This window comes from Hirundo rustica, chromosome 3 (genome assembly GCF_015227805.2).
Source record: "Hirundo rustica isolate bHirRus1 chromosome 3, bHirRus1.pri.v3, whole genome shotgun sequence".
NCBI lineage: Eukaryota > Metazoa > Chordata > Aves > Passeriformes > Hirundinidae > Hirundo > Hirundo rustica.
Window position 1 is genome coordinate 102,983,973 of NC_053452.1, and position 20,778 is coordinate 103,004,750.

At 41.0% G+C, this 20,778-nt stretch overlaps 1 protein-coding gene across 10 annotated transcripts in view; it reads left to right on the forward strand.

Annotated features, from left to right (window-relative positions):
• Positions 1 to 20,778, forward strand: part of LPIN1 (lipin 1) — an 80,830-nt gene that overhangs the window by 15,893 nt on the left and 44,159 nt on the right. For 5 of the 10 annotated variants that reach the window (XM_040057428.2, XM_040057431.2, XM_040057435.2 and 2 more), the window contains one exon: positions 4,607 to 4,663. In XM_040057428.2, coding sequence (XP_039913362.1) covers positions 4,607 to 4,663 — 57 coding nt within the window. Of the gene's footprint in view, positions 1 to 4,606; positions 4,664 to 5,199; positions 5,355 to 14,792; positions 14,861 to 18,947; positions 18,966 to 20,778 lie in introns of those variants that run through there. The other 5 variants (XM_040057432.2, XM_040057436.2, XM_040057437.2 and 2 more) reach the window with 3 other exon arrangements.

Below are 20,778 nucleotides of genomic sequence, written 5' to 3' on the forward strand. Positions count from 1 at the left end.
TGTGAAAGAACAGACCAGCTGCTTTGCACTAGGCACCCTTACTACAGGGAAAATAGAACTCATTCTGGGCATCAGATGCTCCTCAAGGGAAGTAACAGGATATTTCTATCTGGTATTAGCAGAAATGAAACCCTCAGTGTGTACTTGACTATGTTTAGAGGCATGATTACTGTAGGAACCTGATTTAAATTATTTCACTAACTCACAAATGAATAACCTTGTTTACAACACCTGTTGCATCAGTGTGATGAGCTAAACACCAGTCAGGTGATATTGTGAGACTGAGTCAGAAGTTTGAGACAGAGGAGCTGCTTAGGTCACCCTGCCCATCCCTTGGCTACTCTGCTGTGCTTCCCTATAACTTACATCTGCTTTTTTATTTATTTATTTATTTATTTATTTATTTATTTATTTATTTTTAAATTCAAAGCATTTCATGTAACAGAGTTTTCATCACCAGTTTCTGATTTTTTTTTCCCCACTTTGAGAATTTCTTGTTAGGAAAGAACTCCTGAAAATGGATTTTCATTCTGCCATGTCACTTTATCACAGACTAATAGAATACAAAGCTGGAAGAGACTCAGAGATCATCTGGCCCATCTCTATGCCTAGAGGCAAATTCAACTATAATTAAAACATTTCTGTCAAATGTGTGTTCAGCTTGCTCTGAAAGATCTCAGCCTCTTCCGGCAATACCGGAGCTTGGGTGCTCCTACTATTACAAAGTTTTCCTAATGCCTAAATATTTCCTGTTTCACTTCATTCTCACTGCATTTCCATATCTCTCCCAAGGGGGCATGGATTACAATTACAACTGCTACTTTTTGCTTGCAACATTTTTATATTATAAATAAGATATATTTTTCCCTCTAAGTGAGAGTATGAAATATAGACTAATCTGTTTTTCTGCAGATATTGGGCCATATCTGTTATCTATGAGTTTTCTGTTTTACTTCACCTTCTATCAGCTAAAAGAAATACCTTAATTCTTAAACACTCCATGTTCAGTTGGGAAATGTACAGTTTGGCTTAATGCTAACAGACTGGGCAATATAGGGTCATAAAGACTCTCTTTAGGGATCAAAGGCCAAATTTTGCTTTGCACCACAAATTAAAAGTTTCTTAAAAATATTGAATTTTCCCAGACAGTTTAGGAGTATATTATTTATTTCAGACATCAGGAGAACTATGCAATAATGCTTGCCCAGACTCCTGGAAGGAAAAAAGCTCAGGTAACTCCAGAGGAGATCTAGATCTCTTGGCTACACTGTTGGTAGTAAACTAAACAGTGACAGTGCCCATTCTCTGGCTTTGACACTACCTGGTGTGATCCAGTCACCTCCTACTATTAAGCTCCATCAGCACTCAAAACCAGTTGGCCTCCTTGAGAAGCCTGTTGGAACTGCTCTGTGCTCATTCCCAAGCTGGGAGCTGCCAGCTGGCTGTGGCAGCACTCATGCCAAGTGCTGTTTTTCTAGCAGCAGGGCACAGGCCAGAGTGCCCCAGTGCCTCTGCCGGTGCCTTTACTCTGGTTGTCTTGTACAGGCATAGCACTCGTGTCCTATTTCACTAGCTGAAGTGCAAGGTCATCTTTTCCCCACATTAGCTTGTTCTCTAAGGTCAGCAGGGTGCCTGCTAAGGCTGGCACAGCTAAAGGAAAGATTTAATGCATTGTGTCTGCTTTAAAATCATTTTTGCTCACGTCACTTTGCATTTCCAAGCCGACTAAATAGGAAAGGCAGACAGTTGATTTACAACAGTCACTCAAAAAAACTGACAAAATATAATTCATTAAATACTAAATTTTTCCATTAATTGCAGGTCTGAATGAAAGCTCCTCAGGGCTGTTTTTCAAATGTGAACAGGAACAGAGATTAGACAACTCAAAAGATCAAATACTTAACTGCAACATTAACTGTACTTTCAAAATGTTGGCAGGGATCCTGGAGAGTCGCGTGGTTGTACACGAGTACACAAAGAATGTTTTACAGGACTGTCTCTGATCACTGTTTTTCAGAGGAACTGAATGCACAGGCAGCAGCACTTTTGTAAAATTACCAACTCTGTTGCAACACACTGTTGACTTTTCCTCTAATGAGACTTATTGTTTTCCTGTGGCAGTTCCTATTACAATGTTTCTGAGATTTATTTTTTTTGGATCATGGAATTTTTATTGTTTTTAAGAAAGAAAGAAAAAAAAAAAGAATGTGTGCTTGCAGTCCTGAAAGCCAACTATGTCCTGGGCTGCATCAAAAGCAGCGTGGGCAGCAGGGCAAGGGAGATGATTCTGCCTCTCTGCTCTGCTCTTGTGAGACCTCATGTGGAGTTCCCCCCAGATTGGGGCCCTCAGCCCAGGAAAGATGTGGAACTGCTGGAGCAAGTGCAGAGGAAGCCACAAAGGTGATCAGAGGGCTGAAGCACCTGTCCTCTGCAGCTAGGCTGAGAGAATTGAGGTTGTTCAGATTGGAGAAGGCTCTGGGGAAACCTTATGGCACCTTCCAGTACCAAGAGGGGCAGGAATAGAGCTGGAAAGGGACTTTTTATAAGGGCTTCTAAGACAAGGGTGAACATCTTTTAACTGAAAAAGGTAGGCTTAGATTAGATATTAGGAAGAAATTCTTTACTGTGTGGATGATGAAGCACTGGAACAGGATGTCCAGAGAAGTAGTGGGTCCTTCATCCCTGGAAGCGTTCAAGGCCAGGCTGGATGGGGCTTTGAGCACATCAGTCTCATTAAAGGTGTCCCTGCCCATGGCAGCAGGCTTGGAAGCAGATGGTTCTTTCAGGTTCTTTCCAGCCCAAACCACTCTATGACACCTCTTAAACACAAACAGGCACATGCAACAGGAAAATGGAATTATACTGAATTCAGCATTTGCATACAACATGCATCTGTACTTCAATTATTAATTTAGCCTGCAAGAGTATTTCTGATCATTTAATTATTCCTGTAAGAGTGCCGATATTTTTATTCTGCTTCTGAGAATAGAAAAGATAGACCACTTGTTAAAACAATGGGCCATGTGGAAAGAGATGTAGGAAGAGTTCCTAGTTCAGATGCTAGAATTCCTTTGTAATGCAGAATAAGTAATTTAATCAGGGTGTATTTCAATCCTCACTTTGATAAATGGAATTTATAATATCTTCTGGTCCATAAGGATGTTGAGAGACTTGGTAAACTCTGTTTGAATACTGTGGTGCAATCCTTAGTGGAACATTCTAAGTGAAGGCCTATGTGCCAGACTTCTCTGTCTTCCTCTGATTGTGCCACCTCAAACTTACTTGTCACATCTCCCACATGATATTCTAATTATACATGTACCAGAGTGTATCAGTGTAATTACCAGTGTAATTACCAGTAATTGAACCCTTAAGAACTGGACCTACCAGAACTAGGTGAATTTATTTCTGTAGTGCTTGTTTTGCTATTTCTGACTGCTCCCTATTTGTAATGGTTTCATGGTTTTTATTCAAATGGGAGAAACTTCAGAAAAAGGACATGCCCTTTGTATTTGCTCAGTAAAATTCCACAGAGTATTCTGAGTGTCATATAACTTGACAATGACAGAGAGCATGTTTTTTCTTTTTTCCTAGTAAGCATTTGTGTTTGAAAAATGTTGAGATTTGAATATGAGGGAATATGGGTATTTTGAGAACACACCACCAGCAAATCTGGCCATAACTTTTCTAAGCAAAAAAGGGAAATCTTTCACATTATTTATTTATGTCACCATCATAATCGTATTTATTGATCCTGTAGAGTTAGTCATTTCAGCATGAAATTTTACTATGGAATAAGAAGTACTATAAAATGCAGTTCATAATTTCTCTTCAATAACTTTTCCTTTTATTTATATATGTCCCTTCTTCAGCAACACTGGAAGCTTACCCCACTTAGTGGGTATTAATTAATGTCAATATGTCTTGTAACTCTGGCTTCTTTAAAAATGAAATCACCATTCACTCCTACTTCTGTGCGTTCATTAAGAGGTTGTCACAGTAATTGGCACCTAAGCTGTGGACTCTGTCTCTGGACGTACAATCACTCTGCTGAGGCTCCTGTGCTGCCTGTCTGCAGAGGAATTACTCATGGAATATACTCATGCCTCTGCTATGCACCAGGTTGCTTCAAAGGGGCTGAAGTGTGTTCTTCTTGTTCTTCAGAACTTCATTTCCTGTCCTACTGAGTACTAGAGGTCTTCCTGTACCATGAACACATCTAGGGATGGTGCCATATGAAAAGATCCTTGGCATCTCCATCCTGCAAAAGAATAAACAGGGACTGTTGTCTATCCTTCTTCAGAGCTCACAGAATTTGCTGGCTTCCAAGTTCTCTCCAGCTGATGATACAGATCCTACAAGCAGAGGACTAAATCCTCTTGCAAAACCCCTGAAAACTGATATGGTGGAAACAGAGAATTGAGAACATTTCTCAGTCCAGATAAAAAGTGAGGATGACACAAAGACCATGCGGTTTACAAAGGAATCTTAGGAGAGGTATTCATTGAAGCAGAGTTTCAAGGACCATGATTGAGGCCTGTACATATTAACTTCTGTGTATGGTTAATTAACTACATTATTTTTCATTATGTTTTGTTTCTTTCAGATTCCGTTGATGAAAGATCCTGGTTGGATTCGAAATGTCTGGACACGCAATCTAAATGTATGAATTTAATTGTTCATTTGCTTTTTAAATCCAGTGCCTTAGAGCAGGCCCAGCTTGAAGCCCAGTGGTCTTAGGTAAAAGCAGGATGAGGAGTGGTTAATTCTTGCCCACTTCCTGGTACCCAGTGCAGAGTGTCCAAGTGTCACTCTTTGGACACTGTGCTACTATATGTCACCACTATAATGTGATATTATTATTATTCCTGTGAAAGGCTGGGTAGCTCTGTGAAACTGGTGGCCCACATATGTGACCAGTACCAGCAGGATAAGGATGGAAACAGCATAAATTTTGGAAATTTGGCACTCGACCTGGGCAGTAATCACAGTGTGAGCAAACCCATGGCAAATGTGAGATTGCAAGACATGTCCTAAGCTGGGGAAAACATGCCCAGACATCCTTGCTGCTGCTCTCCCGTAAGGCAGAGAGCACATCTGTGAGGTGCTGGTCTTGGGACACAGCCATGGATTGACAGAAGAGCCACTCAGCAGAAGGAATGAGAAGGGAGAACAGCACTTCACACACCAGTTATAGAACTGCTGAATGATTGACAGAAGAGGCAAAAGCGGCAGATCCAGGGAACAACCTGATGTTTGTCTTAGTGACTCGGGACTTTATTCCTCAGCGTGACTTTACTCTTACAGTGATAATGGGGCAGAGTATTAAGATGCTGACTTGATTGAAATCACAGGTAAGTCCACATCATTTCTACCCAGCACCAAGCAGAGCTGTGCAATCACATCCACTGAGCTGAGCTACTGGAGCCACTGTCCAGCTCTTTCACAGATGTGTTAGCCTGAGTGGAGTGTGATATTAGCATAGCTGCACTGCTATCCCATGTAAATCCCACTCTGGGGGTTCCAGACAACCTACACAGTGCAGTGTAGGATATTCTCTATGGTTTCCAGAGGAACCTTCCTTATCCAGGAGCCTGTGGAGCCTTGCTTGTTGCTTGTTGGTGTGGGAGCTGGTTGGCAGAGCCTGGCAGCGTCTCAGTTGGGTCTGTCAGATATAGGAAGGTATGTCAGCTTCAAGAAATTGAGGATCTAACCTTCATGCTGAGCTTGATATTAGCAGTGTCACATAAACTGGACAGGTAGATAAGCCAAACAGGCAGTCTGAAATGAGGATGGGATTGGTTGCTGTTGGCAGGGGTTGGGTTTGGACATGCAGTTTAGTAGCTGTGCTTTGCAGACAGAAAGACACCTGGGAATTCAAAATGCCAGTAAAATACACAGGGAAGGAACTCCAATTAGCAAAGGACAGCATAAAATATGAAAATTAAACACATGTAAAGCAATACTACAGATGTGATCTTTTCATTCCAAACTTTGGGAACATTCAGATCTGCGTTCAGATGAGATTCTGAAATTTACAAGAACATCCGCTGGGTAACCAAAACCAAAAGGCCATGTGAAATTGTGCTGAAACTTTGAAAGAATGAGGATAACACATACTTGCAGTACGATTATACTTAAAGAAAGATCAGGTTATGGGTTATTTGGGCAAAATTTTGAATTATTTTAATGTATCAGTACTATGATTTTTGTCCTAAATTTCTCATAAGCTAATAGAGAAATACATGAAGAAGAGGAAGAGAAAGAATTCTGTAATGTGGATCTGCTAAATTTAAAATCTACTCTACAGAAAGAAGATTGTGGGAAAACAGCTAACCACTAATAATAATAAAAAAATCTTAGAGATTGTGCAAATAAAAGAGGTGTTTGCACTAAGCTGTGCCAATATCTGCAGAGAGAAGTTAGCAGTATGAAACAGAAAGTGAGAAAAACATATCAGGCTGAATCCACCACAGGAAGTAGAATTACACAGAACAAATAACATCTGACCTGGACAAGGTAGATAAGCAACAAGCATGATCCCAACTGCATGCAAGCAACATGAAAAACATGCAGGGTTAATGAACTGGGCTGTCACCTAGGACTGCAGGGGAGTGACATCTGATATCACTGGGATGACTGCACAGGAAGGCTTTTTTGTTAGTGCCCAAATTGCAGTGTGGGGTGTTGGAATGGGAAAAACGGTGTCTGAAGAATTCACATCAGAAGCAGACATGTACCTTGACATGACTCTGAACTACCTGTGGGTATGACTTTGCTTTTTATTCTATTAAATAGGATTATTTTTTTGTTTTCTCACCAGTCCTTTGTCTCTTCTTGTACTATGGCAGAGCTTGATACAAAACATTGCTTTCCTGCTCCTAGTCTTGTTTTTAAAAAAAAAAAATAATTCTTCACCTGTTTGAAACAATAAGCAAGCCCTTTGCTTGTGTAATACAGAGTCCACTGGCTTGGAAGGGATTATATTGCTCTGTGTGAGCACCACGCCTGATACTTTCAGACACTAAACTCACTGGGATGGGAATTCTCTTTGTGCATGATACAACCAACACAAGGTGGCTGATGTGTGAGAAATAGTAAAACAAGCTGATGTTTTTGTGGGCAGAAGCTGCTGGCTTTGGGAGACTGTGCAGAGTATGTAGATTCGTCTGAAGTAGATATGGAATGAGGGTGGCAGGAATGAGGCAAAGTAGCTGATGAATTCTCACATTTGCATAATGGAATATGAAAAGTGTTGAGGCCACCAGAACAAAGGCTTTCTGTTCCAGGACATGCTGGACCTAATGAAATGGATTTCCCTAATTTCAACAAAGTATATAATTTCCATAGATTTAGACAAAGTGTTTGTTTTAACACACACTTCTGCTGTATTTATGGAACAAGTATAAAATATTTTCACACTATGTTAATTCTTGAATGCACCTATTTTCTCAAAACAACTCTGAAACATAATGTTTTTAAACAATTCTTGCATGTATGCACAAGTGCTGGTAAGCTTTTTTCAAATAGTGAACAGGAATACATGGGGATAGAATTGACCCATTTATGTAAGGGCAGGATCTAAAGAGCTACACGTACAGCAGGCAGGGTTGATCATATATTAATTTATAGTATCTTAATACTGGACTAACTAAAATTGTTTCAACTGTCTCAGTTCAACATTGAATTACATTTCCTTCTGAGAGGAATGTAATCATTGCCTTCTGAGAGCCATTCAAACACATCATACTTTGTGACCAGATTACACACACATAATAAACCTTCCTTTAAGATAGGTGTGTTTAAGTTGCAAAAACTGTTGTGCATTTTAGACTTCAAGACTCTTCTACACTGAAGTTTTCATAAGAGTAAAATTTTAATTTTTGCTCAGCTTTCAACATAATGGCAGAAATCAGAGAAAAATAAAAGCTTTCTTTCAAATCACAGACTACAGTTCCTCGATTGGTTAATATATCCTTTGTCACAGCAAATCTAAATTTAGTTTTCCAAATAATTATTTTTAGACTGATGGAGATGAAATGTTGTTTAATTGTAGTTCTAAAATAATATTCACTACTATGTTCAGAGATTTTAGAGCTATAACACTTCTGGAGAGACTACACTCATTTTGACACTGAGAGTATTTTGAGGGAAGGATTTACTGAGTTACCTGGAACACTTCTGCCACTCATAGGAATCTGAACGTGAAACTGATATAAAGTACCATTTTCATGATTTTTCAAACTTAATTACACCTATTAATGGTATTAGCACTCCAGCTGTAGAAATCGTAAAACTTCAGCTAATTTCTCAGATAATATCACATAGTTATGCAAGTCCCTACAGAAGATGTAAAGAATGACAGCAGCTAAAAACCAGACATAAATAACAATGTTCCTGCTCCAACACAACCGACTTAGCAGTTCCAGTTAGAGTTTTATATGTGTTCTCAGCCTAAATCAGGAGAATGAACTGCTTAGATAAAAGAAGGAAAGCAGTATTTACTGATTAATTGTGCAGGATCAATGCAAATAATTAAAGAGAATTTATTGTCTTGTGATGTGCAGGATTTAATTCTGTGCCTCAGCTTGTTCCTAGGATTTTCACACAATTTTTATTATTAACTTTATCTTAACAATGTATTTTTAAGAACAAAAGAGCCGACAATGATGAGATTATCAGCTTTTACAGCAACCAAGACTGAAAAGATTTTTTGTGAAGCAAAATATGTTTTTAAACATTGTCATTGTTTAATTTAACTCAAATTTTGCCTGATAAAAATTTTTCACGAGAATTCAATGGAAGATTATACTTTGAATTGAAAACAAGCGCAGTCTTTGGCTCAAACTGCAATCACTAAAATCCTCAATAATGGAATTAAAAGGAAAACACTTCTAAAACATATTATCCTAAACCAGTATCTCACCTCTTCCCACAGTTCACCCGATACAGAGCCTTGAGGTTAAAAATCAGAGAGATCTGAAATCTATGCTGCCAGATTAAGGTGTCTTCAAGTCTGGCACAGAAGAAGGAATGAGAGGACAGTGTGGAAAGATCTTAGGGCCAGAGCTCCTTCGTGCCTCACTGTTACAGAAAGCCCTGAGAATGGAAAGCAGGAGTCCTTCAGGTGGAGGCACAGGACTCACACGTCCTGCAGAGGCTGAATTGGGAAAAAAGTACCCTTTTAAATGTTACACACACTTGTAAACAAAAACAACCGCTCTAACCTGGTTATATTCTGTCACTTCAAATATTCAAGAAAATTAAGCATTAGTGAGAGAGGAAAACACTAAGTAGTAAGGTGTTGCATTATCTCACTTTTTTTTTACAGCAAAAGTAATAAACCTTACTTTGGATGAAGGGATGAAGATGTGAACTTTTGGGCAGTACCTGCAGAAGCCTCCCCCATCAGTTCACCGGTGAGGGGGACAATAGCCACAGTCTGCCTCTCCTCCTGACAGGCTGCTCACAATCCTCCATCTGCCTCTTTCTCGTGGGGAGATTAAAACCTTTTTCATCCAGTTTATATGACAGCCAGAACTAATTACAGTACCTGGGAGAGTATAGAATTATCTCACTTCAAAGCCAAGCAAACCTGCTTCTTGTAATGCCAAGCCAGGGACAGAGTGCCCCTGCATTCACCAGGAGACACACAAAGCACAACCCCGCCTCTACCCTCATCTGCACAGAAGTGAAGAATTTTTCTGTCACAGAGAGAAGCACTAAACATTGCTACTTGTATTATGAAACACATTTTAGATACTTCATTCTCTCTGTGGAGTTACAAAATGAACTTCAAGCTGACCTATATTAGCGCTTAATTCTTAGCCCACCAGAAGAAAAAGCTTTACACACAATATCTATTAATCATTATCATAAGTGCAGCTGTTACATCTTTGCTACCTACAGTTTGCCTGGTAAGGTGAAAACAACACAGAGAATTAATGGAAGATATTCAATTTTACAAGCCCCAAGCAATAACTTTCAGAACTTATTTGCAAGGATAATTTGATATTGGTAGGCACTCTGATCTGGAGATTTCAGACATGAGGCTGAGAGAAAAGCAACAAACTTCTCAACAGAAGGAGCTGGTTTCCAAATATCTTTTTCCTCTTTGGGATTAAGATTGCCATTTTAGTTTCCAAGCTTTGCAGGTATTGTGAAGAAAAGATTATACCCTGGGAAACAGACCAGCTTTGTTTGAAGTTCTCAAAGCATGTTTTGTACTATTTTGTTCTGAACAAACAATACCAATGACTTTGGTTTGCTGTGCTTTGAAAACGGTATTCTGGGCAGAAGCTTTACATGCACAGATGTACTGGACTGATGAAAAGCTAGATTTTGGGCTGGAAAGCATTTCTGTCCATGTCAGGATGGAGGAGCTGTGTATGATCTCTCATTTCTTGTATGTGTGTGCATTTAAGACACCAGTACATATTTTACCTGAGCAGGATACAGGTCTGTGTTTGAGCAAGTATATGCAGGAATTGTGGTCTTGGCTGAAGAAAGAACACGTTGATGATTTCACTGTTATATCCTTAATCTCACATTGCGATTGCTTCGCTTTATCAGGGCTCAAGCTTTTTTAAGCTTTTAAAGATTATATTTAGAGAGCTCAACTGTGGCTATTTACAGATTTGGAGCTAAATTGCTTTCTGATGAGATTGAACCGGTACAAGTGTACCTCTAGCAGGGTTGATATATTTAGCCTCTCTTGTTCCTAATTTAAATACTCCTGCACTCTTCAGCTTTGATGATATTTGGATCATAGGAGTCAATAGAAGTCTTTGTCTCTCAGTAGCCAAGTATTTTGTAGCAGAGAAATGACTTTTGACTGGGTAAAGAATTGCTAGGATATAAAGGAAGCATTGAGGTTCTCATGGGTTTGCATGTTTGGATGTGAATCTAGAGGAAAAAGAAAGGCTCTTCTGAGAACCTTGATCATCAAGACTTGTTATATTCTGAGAAGTAAAAAAGGACTTGACTAGTTGTTCTTTTTTTTTTTTTTTTTTTTTTTCCTCCAGTGATGGGGAGGAAAGGGTGTACCTGTCACAAAACCAAGTCCAAAAGTACTTGGTTCAAAATCAAGTTTGGTTATGCAATGCACACACTGATAGCGTGAGAGATGTTATCATTACAGATGAGCATTTTGGTACATAATCAATGTACTAATGTTCCTGCTCTGCCTCTAATTCCAGCTGCAACAGTTCCTGGGAAGTTGTAATCCCACATTTGATCATTTGACAAAATATTCCTTTCAGTTTTGCTTTTCACTGGTCTCTGCCATGCCTCATTGTTGACTGAAACTTTATAGTACTTCTGATGACATCACAGTCCTCCTAAGGATGATGTCATCATCTCACCTCTGAACACAGAAGTCAAAGAAAAAAGATAAGAAATTGTCAGAAGTGTATTGGCTGGCATGTGCAACTGTCAGCAAATGATTACAATAGCCAGGAACTGTGATGATGCAGAAAGCAAAATCCCAAAGCTAAAGGTGTCAGAGTGCAAGGATCTCAATGGGGACAGATACAAAGCAAAAGCAGCAACACAGTCAAAGTTGGCAACAAGTTGAAGTCAAAGGCGGGGGGGGGGGGGAATGTTCTAGAAATCTCTGCAGCTAAATAACATCTACGTATACTTTAAAAAAACCATCTCCAATCAAGCTCTTAGATTAAATGCCAGTGTTTACATACTACAACACCCTGCACTACTGTGCCTTCAAATGAAGAGTGAAATGAAGTACTAGATAATTGTACTTGAAGGAAAAAGGCAGAGGGGGAAAAAAAAAAAGGGAAAAAAAAGTGAACCAGACAGAGAATTAAGCAGATTATGAGAGGCAGTGTAGGTACTGTGTAAAAAATACCTACTTATGTTAGGAGAGAAATTCCTTTGTTAGGATGGTGGGATGTTCAATCAGGTAATTACAGAGTCAGTCAAACTGCTTTTTGATGTTTACACCGGAATAAAACTAGATCAACTCTTAATTTACACTGCATGAGCTACTCTGAGTTTATTGCTTACATAAAAATATCAGCATGACTCCAAAGCCATCTTTGCTTATGAATTAATTATAAATTAAAAGCTAAAAGCTCATTTTTGTCGATTTACTGAATAATTTTTACCTGCACATTGGACGTGCATTAACAATTGCAGTCATTCATAACCCAGGTCCTGTGTGCCTGAACATCAACCCTAGTTTTAGTGGGGGAAGCCAGACATTACTGCTAATGCACAATGGTTTGAATGGCTATTTTGCTCACTGGCAATATCTTTGCTAGGAAAATCTAGTGTCCTAAGATATAATTGAAGGCTTTTCCTTTCTGTGTTTGTCAACTCTTTTTAAACCCAGTTTTATTAATTTACAAAAGACTACACAACTCAACTTTTTTCTTAAGTGTATTTTCATAATAACTATGAGCCCAGATCATAGGCTAGAACTCCACTGTGCCAGAACTGTACAAACACAGAGTGAATACGTAACTTACAAGGTTTCTGAAACAAGAATCAGTGTTAGGCAATAATGAATTAATGGAAATTGACCATCAAAGGAATGGAAAGAAAAACTTTCATGAGCAGGTCCTTCAAAATATTGTGGACAGTTTTAGATAAAATCTTGGCAAACAAACATCTGTTGACTAACACAATGCCTCCAGAAAGAAACCTGTCAAAGGGGAAACCTTTCAGGAAGGAAACAATAATACTCCAGAACTTCATCATTCCTGAGTGTGTTTTGGAAATGACACTGTCAGGGACCTTCCTCTTGCTAGGGCCATACTCCATCTGCCAGCTAGTCTGTGGCTAACTCCAGAATAATTTTTAGGAACCATCCCTGACCGTACTATCCTCCAGACTCTGCACTGGGCTGAGTCAAATCCACACCCATGACCATGCTAAGACTTGGACAATATCAAAGTACTGGTTATGTACTAGTGCTTGGTCCTCTAGATAGAAGGGCAGTAATCTGAGGAACACCACTCTGCACACTGGTCACACCATGAATAAGACTAGAGTGAAAAAGCACAGAAGGATGGTGCCCGGTTGTTAAGGGAAGCTTACCATTGCTGTGCAAGCATTTGGCACTTCCCACAGCGTCTTGTGTGCATCACGGCTGTATTTACTCTGCTCTGTAGGAAGAGAAAACATGACCTTGCACATGGAATAATTTAAAATGTAGAGCATTATTCTGTGGGTTATTTTACATCAAGCAGCAGATGGTTGGACATGATAAGTAGCTAAACACAATGTAGTACTTCCAAAAATGAGAACCTAGCTTCTGGATTTCTGAAAGAAGCATGAAAGGGTGGGTGTTGTTGAGACTGTGGAAAGACAGTGTTTTTGATTGTATGTTACGATCATGTTTTGACTTTAGCATAGTAGTAGAAGACCATAATGGACCAATATGTTAGATGAGTCCTCCCACATAACATGGATGATGGCTGGAGGTTACCACCCTCTCAGAAGGAACACAATATGGGATCATATTCCACACAAATGTGGTGGGCAGAGCACTGCTGGAATCCACAGTCAACAGAGAAAAAGCTTCTTATATTAACAGGCATGGGATTATTTACCAACATTTCTCATTGCCTGCTGACTGCCCACTGGCAAGAGATTAGATATGAAATGCCTGGGAAATGAAATTGCAGTTGTGTATTACTTTCTCTTTGGGACTAAGTATACACCCTTGTTTGTCATGCCTGGGCAGAAACTGTCTTCACTGACTTTTCTGTTGTAAAACTGGTGTAGTCGTTAGCGTAGCTGTGTTACCAGGAATGGAGGAGAGAACAAGAAGCAGGGATTGGGGTCTGTGAGTTTGCACCGGGTCCTATCACTCAGTGGCTCTGTCTTAGCTGTGAGCTGTACAAAGACTGGCCAGTTTGGAGGGAGAACTAAGAGAGCAGGCATAGGAGGAAGGCACGTCACAGAAAAACGATTTGAAGGATTACAATTGGGCGATGACCTAGAGAAGATTCCACTAAGATTGTTTTGGAGTGTAACAAGAAATTTAACAAAGACGGAAGGCTTAAGCCCTAATTAGTCAGTCCCAGGCTTCATCTGCATGTACATTTTGGGGCCTACAACACGGAGATGCAGGAAATCAGCTCTCAAAAACTTGTTTTCAAGCCTAAACTATTGAAGCAGAGTACTTCTATGATGATCTTTGATTTTTTTCTTTTTTTTTCCCCCCGTGTTTCCTGTTCATTTGTTTTGCACAATAGCACCACCCTCTCCTGAGTTCTACAAACAAGACTTCAAAAAGGCCTGCAAGATTCCTTCATCAGCGCGTTTTTAACACGGACATCCACTTCCCTTTTTTAGCTGTGTACGGCGATCAGTGTAAAGTGATGTTACAAAACAATTTACATACAAGGAAACCACTATCAGGTGGAAAAGCTTTATTTCATCGCATTTATTTAAAGCGATAAAGCGTCTGATGCTGAAGGACCTGTTCCCGATGGCGATGAATGCTAGGCTCTGGCAGCCCAACCGACTCCTGTCACGGATCCGCCTTTGGCCAGCTCGGGTTGAGTGACTGATTCCCTTTCCCACCCTCCGTTTTTCCCAGCTAGGAACCCGACTCGCCCTCGGCCGCGGGATCACCCCACACCACCGCGCCACCGCCACGGCCCCGCCCCGGCCCCGGCGGGCGGGCGGGGCTGGCCGGGCCCGCGCAGTGCCCCCGCCCCGCCGCGCCTTGCCCGGGCCGCGCTGCCTCCCGCGGGCCCCTCCTCCGGGGCGGCCCCGCCCGCCGGCCCAGCGGCCCCGCTGCGTCCCCGCGGCCCCGCTGCGTCCCCGCGGCCGCGGCGCGCACGGAGGCGGCGGCGAGCGGAGCTGCGGGAGCCGGCCCGAGGCAGAGGTGGGTACCGGGGCTCTGGCGGCCGCTGCGGGAGGAGGGAGGCCCTTACTCCTCCGGCTGCCCGCGGGCAGGGAAGGCAAGGCCCGGAGCCGCTGAAGGCAGCGGGTCCGTCCAGCCTGGCCATCCTGGCGGGGCTCCGGGCGTTTGTCCGCATCCCCTGCCAGCATCCCCTGCCCGCCTTTCCTTGCGGAGCCGCCTGGCTCTGAGCAGTGACAGCTGTGCCCGGGTTGCTGGGACACTGCTTTGTGCACGGGATTAGAGAGAAAATGTGATTTCCAGGTGCTTCCTCAGAGGGAGGTGCCCTGCGTGGGGATCTCGGTTTGGGGTCCGTCCCCCGCCGAGCTGTGTGAGCCGGTGGTGGCCAGTGCCCCTCTGGGTGCTGCTGGCTGCTTCCCCTTTGGCTTTAGGCATTTTGCTTCCCTTTGCCTGGCAGCTGCTGATGCAAATCGCTGCGTTATGCCACTGTTTCACTAATACTTTCCCTGAGCTGGAAAAATGACAGCCGTAACCGGACAGAGGGATTTAATGGCAAAGCAGATAGCAGAGCCTGGCTAGCAGCAATGCAATGGCTGCACAGGAAACTAAACTTTCAGTATTTTTGTATTTCTTTTATGTTACGTTACACCTCCCCCCGCCCCGCCCCGTATTACTTTTCTGTTGATTTGTGTATCTCCTCTACCTTCAAAACTAAAAGCAAATGTGTCTTGTGGGGAGGAGACGAAGCACAGCAATATTGTTGTCCCCATCAAAGAGAGGAATTGCGTAGAGGTAGTGTCCCAGCCTTGATGTTGCAGGCCATCTAGCAGATCATTTTTCTTTTCCCGTGTAAAGTCATCAGTCTTGATAGATCTTTTGACTTTTGGCTCCTAGTCTGAAGGGTGTTTTGAAATGGTTTATTCTCTGGATAACTTTATCTGTGTCCCTGCCTCTGCTGTCTTAGGAAGCAGACACTGGTAAATGCTTAGTGTATATATATAAGGTTTTGTTGTCATCTGTGCATGGTTAGAAGTTAGGTGAACTCCTATGACAGTAAAATGAGCCTATTTGCATGAAGAGAACTGGAGAAAAACTGGGGAGGCAGTGAAGGAAATAAGATGGAAAATGCTAAGCATAAATATGATTTTAGGCATAAAGCCATGGAAATAGCTTCTAACGGTTTTAGGTACTTTCTGCTTTTCTTATAGCTCCAAATCACTAATACAGATATAGATTACCTGATAATATCTGCTTTCCTGTTGCAGCAGGGCCTGTTTGTAAGGGAATTGGGCAAGTTTTAGTCTTTGACCCTTTTCCATACCTGAGCATGTGCAGATGTACAGATATGTTTATCTGTGAATGTATATACACACAGCAGCCATCAAAACCAATTGAAGTACAATAAAAGCTTAGTTTGAATGCAAAAAATGCAGGAAGTAAAGAGTCTAATGAATAAATTTATTTTCCAATCCTGCTGAGAGAAAGCATGCCAAGTCATGTGAGGTGTCTGTATAGAGTAGAACTACTGTTTTTCTACTCTGATTTATGTTTCCTCACTGACATCAGAACAGTAGCACAGGACAGCACAGTGATTGTGTAGATTTGTTTACACAAATTCTTCAGCTACTGCAGAAGTTCTTGGTTTCAGGCATCAGTTTGTACTTTTCAATTTGTTGTGAAGTTTGAACTCTTTAAGGAGGGTCTGTCCAAAGGGGTCTCAGTCCTTCTATAGATTCCCTCAAAGTGTCTCCATGAGGAGATAAGCACTGTACAGTTGGGAAGTTAAGGTACAACAAAACCAGGGGAAATGTGGAAGGTCTCCCAAGAAATGTCTGGGAAAGGAGTAGATAAGTCTTGAGATGTGTTTTCAGGAATTTCAGTAGAGGTGTCCCTTGTACTGTGCACCGTTGACTCAGTTTTTCTGGTAGTAGCAGTTGTATGGGTATGTGGTGAGTCAGATCATCCCACTGATCTGGCTGGAAATTGTTTTTTCTGGCTTTAGTGCTGTTACTTTTCAGTGCTGATGCAAGGGGCAGGATTTAGGAAAGTGGAGAATATGCAGCTGGGAGGTTGGTACGAGGACTGTGGTTGTACCTTTCAGCTGATTCTGAAATTCTCCTGGACTCTTGGGTGCCAGTTTGATACCCTGACTGTGGCGCTATGGGCCAGTGCTCACTTTGTTTGAACATGGGGATTCATTGCAGGTGAGTTTTGAGTCTTCAGTTTGAATTTTTAATTTTAACTGCGCTGAAGAAAATATTCTGTCCTTTACAGGAACTTCATAAAGTATTGCACCAAGTAAAGTTTTAACTATTTGAAATACAGTGCAATATCAGAACCAGAGGAATAGTCATCTCATATTCAAAGTCCATGACTGGGAGTGTGAGTGGGTTCTTGGAGGGACAGGCAGCTTGGAAGATAAATTTGACATTTGATCCATTTGACTCTCTTGACTGTTGTAAGAAGTCGCAATTTTTGGCACTGGTCTTGGGTAACTCAGAATAGAAGTCAAATAGTTCCTAATAGAATTAAGCCTAGAATAATCCCAACCCTGAAATATTTCTGGAGGTTTGACTGGCAGGGAGCACAGTGCTCTTACTGTGGTGTAGAGCCAGCCACAGGCTGAGTTTTGCTTTCTGATATGGGACATACAAGTGGGCTGCACCTGTCTCCTGACTGACCAGACATACTGTCAGCTCACCTGCAGGAATGGGGTCTGTCCCATGCAGCTGTGACTATGGGGAAGTCTGGAACAAATGTGAGAATAATCAGACTTGGAGAGAGTTTGCCCTCCTATTTACAGAACAAACAAGTCACACTGCTCAGCGGCATTCTCTGGAGTTCTTCCTCAGCAACTTGTCCAAATTGGGGTCATAGCTGCTTATGGCTTCTTTTCAGGTCATGTTTCCAGATTTCCTTTCCCAGGAAAACAGAATATGTAAGGAGAATGCTTGTCTGTGTCTCTCTTGGGTGAGCTTGTCCTGCTGAAATTGGGATATTGCCACAGTGGGAGGCACTGCTTGAAACCAATGGGAGCGACACCCTCTGAGCCCTCTGAGATAAAAGCCTCAGTAACTTGCCCAAAATTATGTGGGGATCTTGTAGGAAAATAGAGCTCTAAACTGGAGTCTCACAAAGTCCTGTGCAATGTCTTCATGGCTCCTCTAGAGAAAGTAAATCCAGGCTCTGATTTTGCTCTGAAAAATGCATAATTTTGGGGTTCTGCTTGGGCATTTACTCAAAAAAGTAGGGCGGGAATTTAGGTTGGGTTGATATAGTAACTCACAAATAGTTAAGAAAAAGGCTTTTGAGAGTTCTCAATGATTTTCAGTTTCCTGCCTAAAGTGGCTTAAAATATTAAGGGATTTGAATGTGACAATCAAACAGCATTAGTGACTTTACAGTGTGTGGATAGCTTACTAATAAACAAAAGTACATATTTAAAAAATAATAGAATGAAAGTTATTAAGAGCTTTTAAAGTTAAGAAGTCAACATTACTGTGGTTGTCACACAGACATGAAGAGCTAAGCTTAATTTGGAAATATTCATCTAGTGCATCTTCATCTGAAATATTTTCATATCTCCCCTACCTTTTTATCATATATCTTTTTTTAGAACATAACCTCTGAAACTGTTTTTCGTGGTAGAGTATGTCAATAGTAAAATTCCATTAGTTGCAATAGAGCGATTAAATGTTCAGGTGTGCAGACAAAACTGAATTGTTTCAGAATCAAGAAAAGAAATAATTGATATTCGGTAAAAGAGTGATAATAAGTTTGAAGTATTATAATTTACTTACTATTTTTCATAAATGAGGAATAATTTTCTTGAAGAGACCACAGCCTGATTACTAAATATAGTCTGGTCTCTCTTAAGCTTTACATCTTCAAAACAGAAACCAAGGGCAGGTCAGGGGACCAGATGGACCAGGTTTGTAAAAATGTCATAGTGTCGGCAGCAGTGGTACAGTGATGTATTTTAACTGAACACTGGCCCATCAATTTTTATCTTCCCTTCACCATTTCCCTTCACGACTACTTGTGTGGAAGTTCTTGGGAGTAAAGTTGATTTGTTTTGTGCTTATGCCCATCACGTCAGCCATGGACCAGGATCTCATCATCATATCAGGTATTGAAAGTGTAACTGAAATATGTGTCTGTATTTTTGTGGGGTTTGGGGGTTTTTTTGTGTGTTTTGGGTTTTTTCTTTTTGTTTTGTGTTGTTTCTCTTATGTTTACTATTGCTGCAAATCTTCCTCTCCTGGCCTACAAAGCCAATGCACAATCACAACCGTAGAGCGTTAGAAAAGGGGCTGGAAGACCTAAATGTTGCCAGAGCTCATTCTTGGTGACCAGCTAGCACTGTCTATTCTATAGAGCTCTGTAAGGCTTTAAAAGAAGGTGACTGCTTCTAAACTGGCCATGGGAGTAGTGCCCAGTCCATCTTAGCTCCTTAGCTGTGCCTTGGCATTGTTGGGGGAGTGCTTATTGGCCTGTGCCTAAAAGAAGCAGATTTTGAAATTTACCAGAGGCAGAATTTGAAATTTAAATAGATTCAGTATCCAGATTGTAATGGTCAGGTCTGTGATGGTATATGAGTTGATTTTCTGCCTTGGGCACGGGCACAGCAACAATGTCTTTCCCAACGGTTGCAGTTGCTTGTTCTGAAACCAGTCTCAGCAGATGTTTGTCCCATTTTCAAAATGTTCTTTATTGGAAATTTTGTATCTTCCAGAGGAATTGTGCTCCACTTTTTAATTATTCTTACAGCATGCCACCTAAATCAACTGTTTCTAGAGCATGTTGAATAGCACTTGCATCCCTTAGTAATTTGGATATGTGTGGGTATCTAATCATTCATTAATGTTGTGGCACCTGATGAGACACCAGGTATTGCAAAAGGGAAGAAGGCCCTTTGTCCTTGTCAGTATTTTGCTTTGAAAAATGCAGTAAAGAAAGATAAAATGGTAAAGGGGAAGAACTGAGCTGTAAAAAAACCTGTGGAAAAACAACCAAACCCATGCCACAAGGGGTACAATTACTGGCTTTTCCAGTGAAATTAGGACATAATCTGGTGTACCTGTATGAAAGAAGTGGATTATCTAGATGACAGTGTGTTTGATCTCACTGTGGCATCCAGCAGAGTGGGACTTTAAAGAATTAGTTTTGTTAAGTGAAACTTTGCGAAGTGAATAAGTCAGTTAAGTAATAAGGGAGATCACCTAGCTATTTAGTTTCGACTTATTTTTCCACATGATGAAAAATACTGAAAAATATCTGCTGTCTTTAACAATCAAAATAATTGGAAATTTTCTATGCTTTCTGGAAGGTGATGCTAGTTAGATTCACATTAAAAATGATACTAGAAAATACCTTTAATTTTATAATAGATGTAAAATGTAGAGCTGTGAAATGTCTTCTGGCAAAGAACACAATTCAAACCATTTGAGAATCCTGACAGAAGCAGTACAGACTGTTCTCACTTGCAAGCTTAGATCAAAGGAGTCTGAATTTTCCCAGCACAAAAAAATATTCTGTGCTGTGTCCACTAGCATGGTATGAGAACAAGAGTTTTAATAAACTGAGCATAATGAACAGGCAGGCACTGGGAGTTTAACCCATGATGTAAATTCCTGTTTACTGCTGAGCTTGCTGCTGCCTGTAAGTGAAAGACTTCTTGGAGTGGCCACAGTGAAGTGTTGCTCCAAAACCACATCCAGTCCCTCCGAGGTTTGAGGAGTGTTGGTTTCTTAGAGTGCTGACATGGCATGGACCAACTTTAGGTTCAGAGTGCAAACTTAAAAACCTCAGATTCCAAACAATCTCAGCTTTGGTTGGCATGTGTAAAAGGTAGGATAGAGGGCATACAGTCATTAAGAGTCAAATTTCTGAACTCTTCCCTGTATTAACTACAGCATCTTTTGTTCCCTACATTTGAAAAA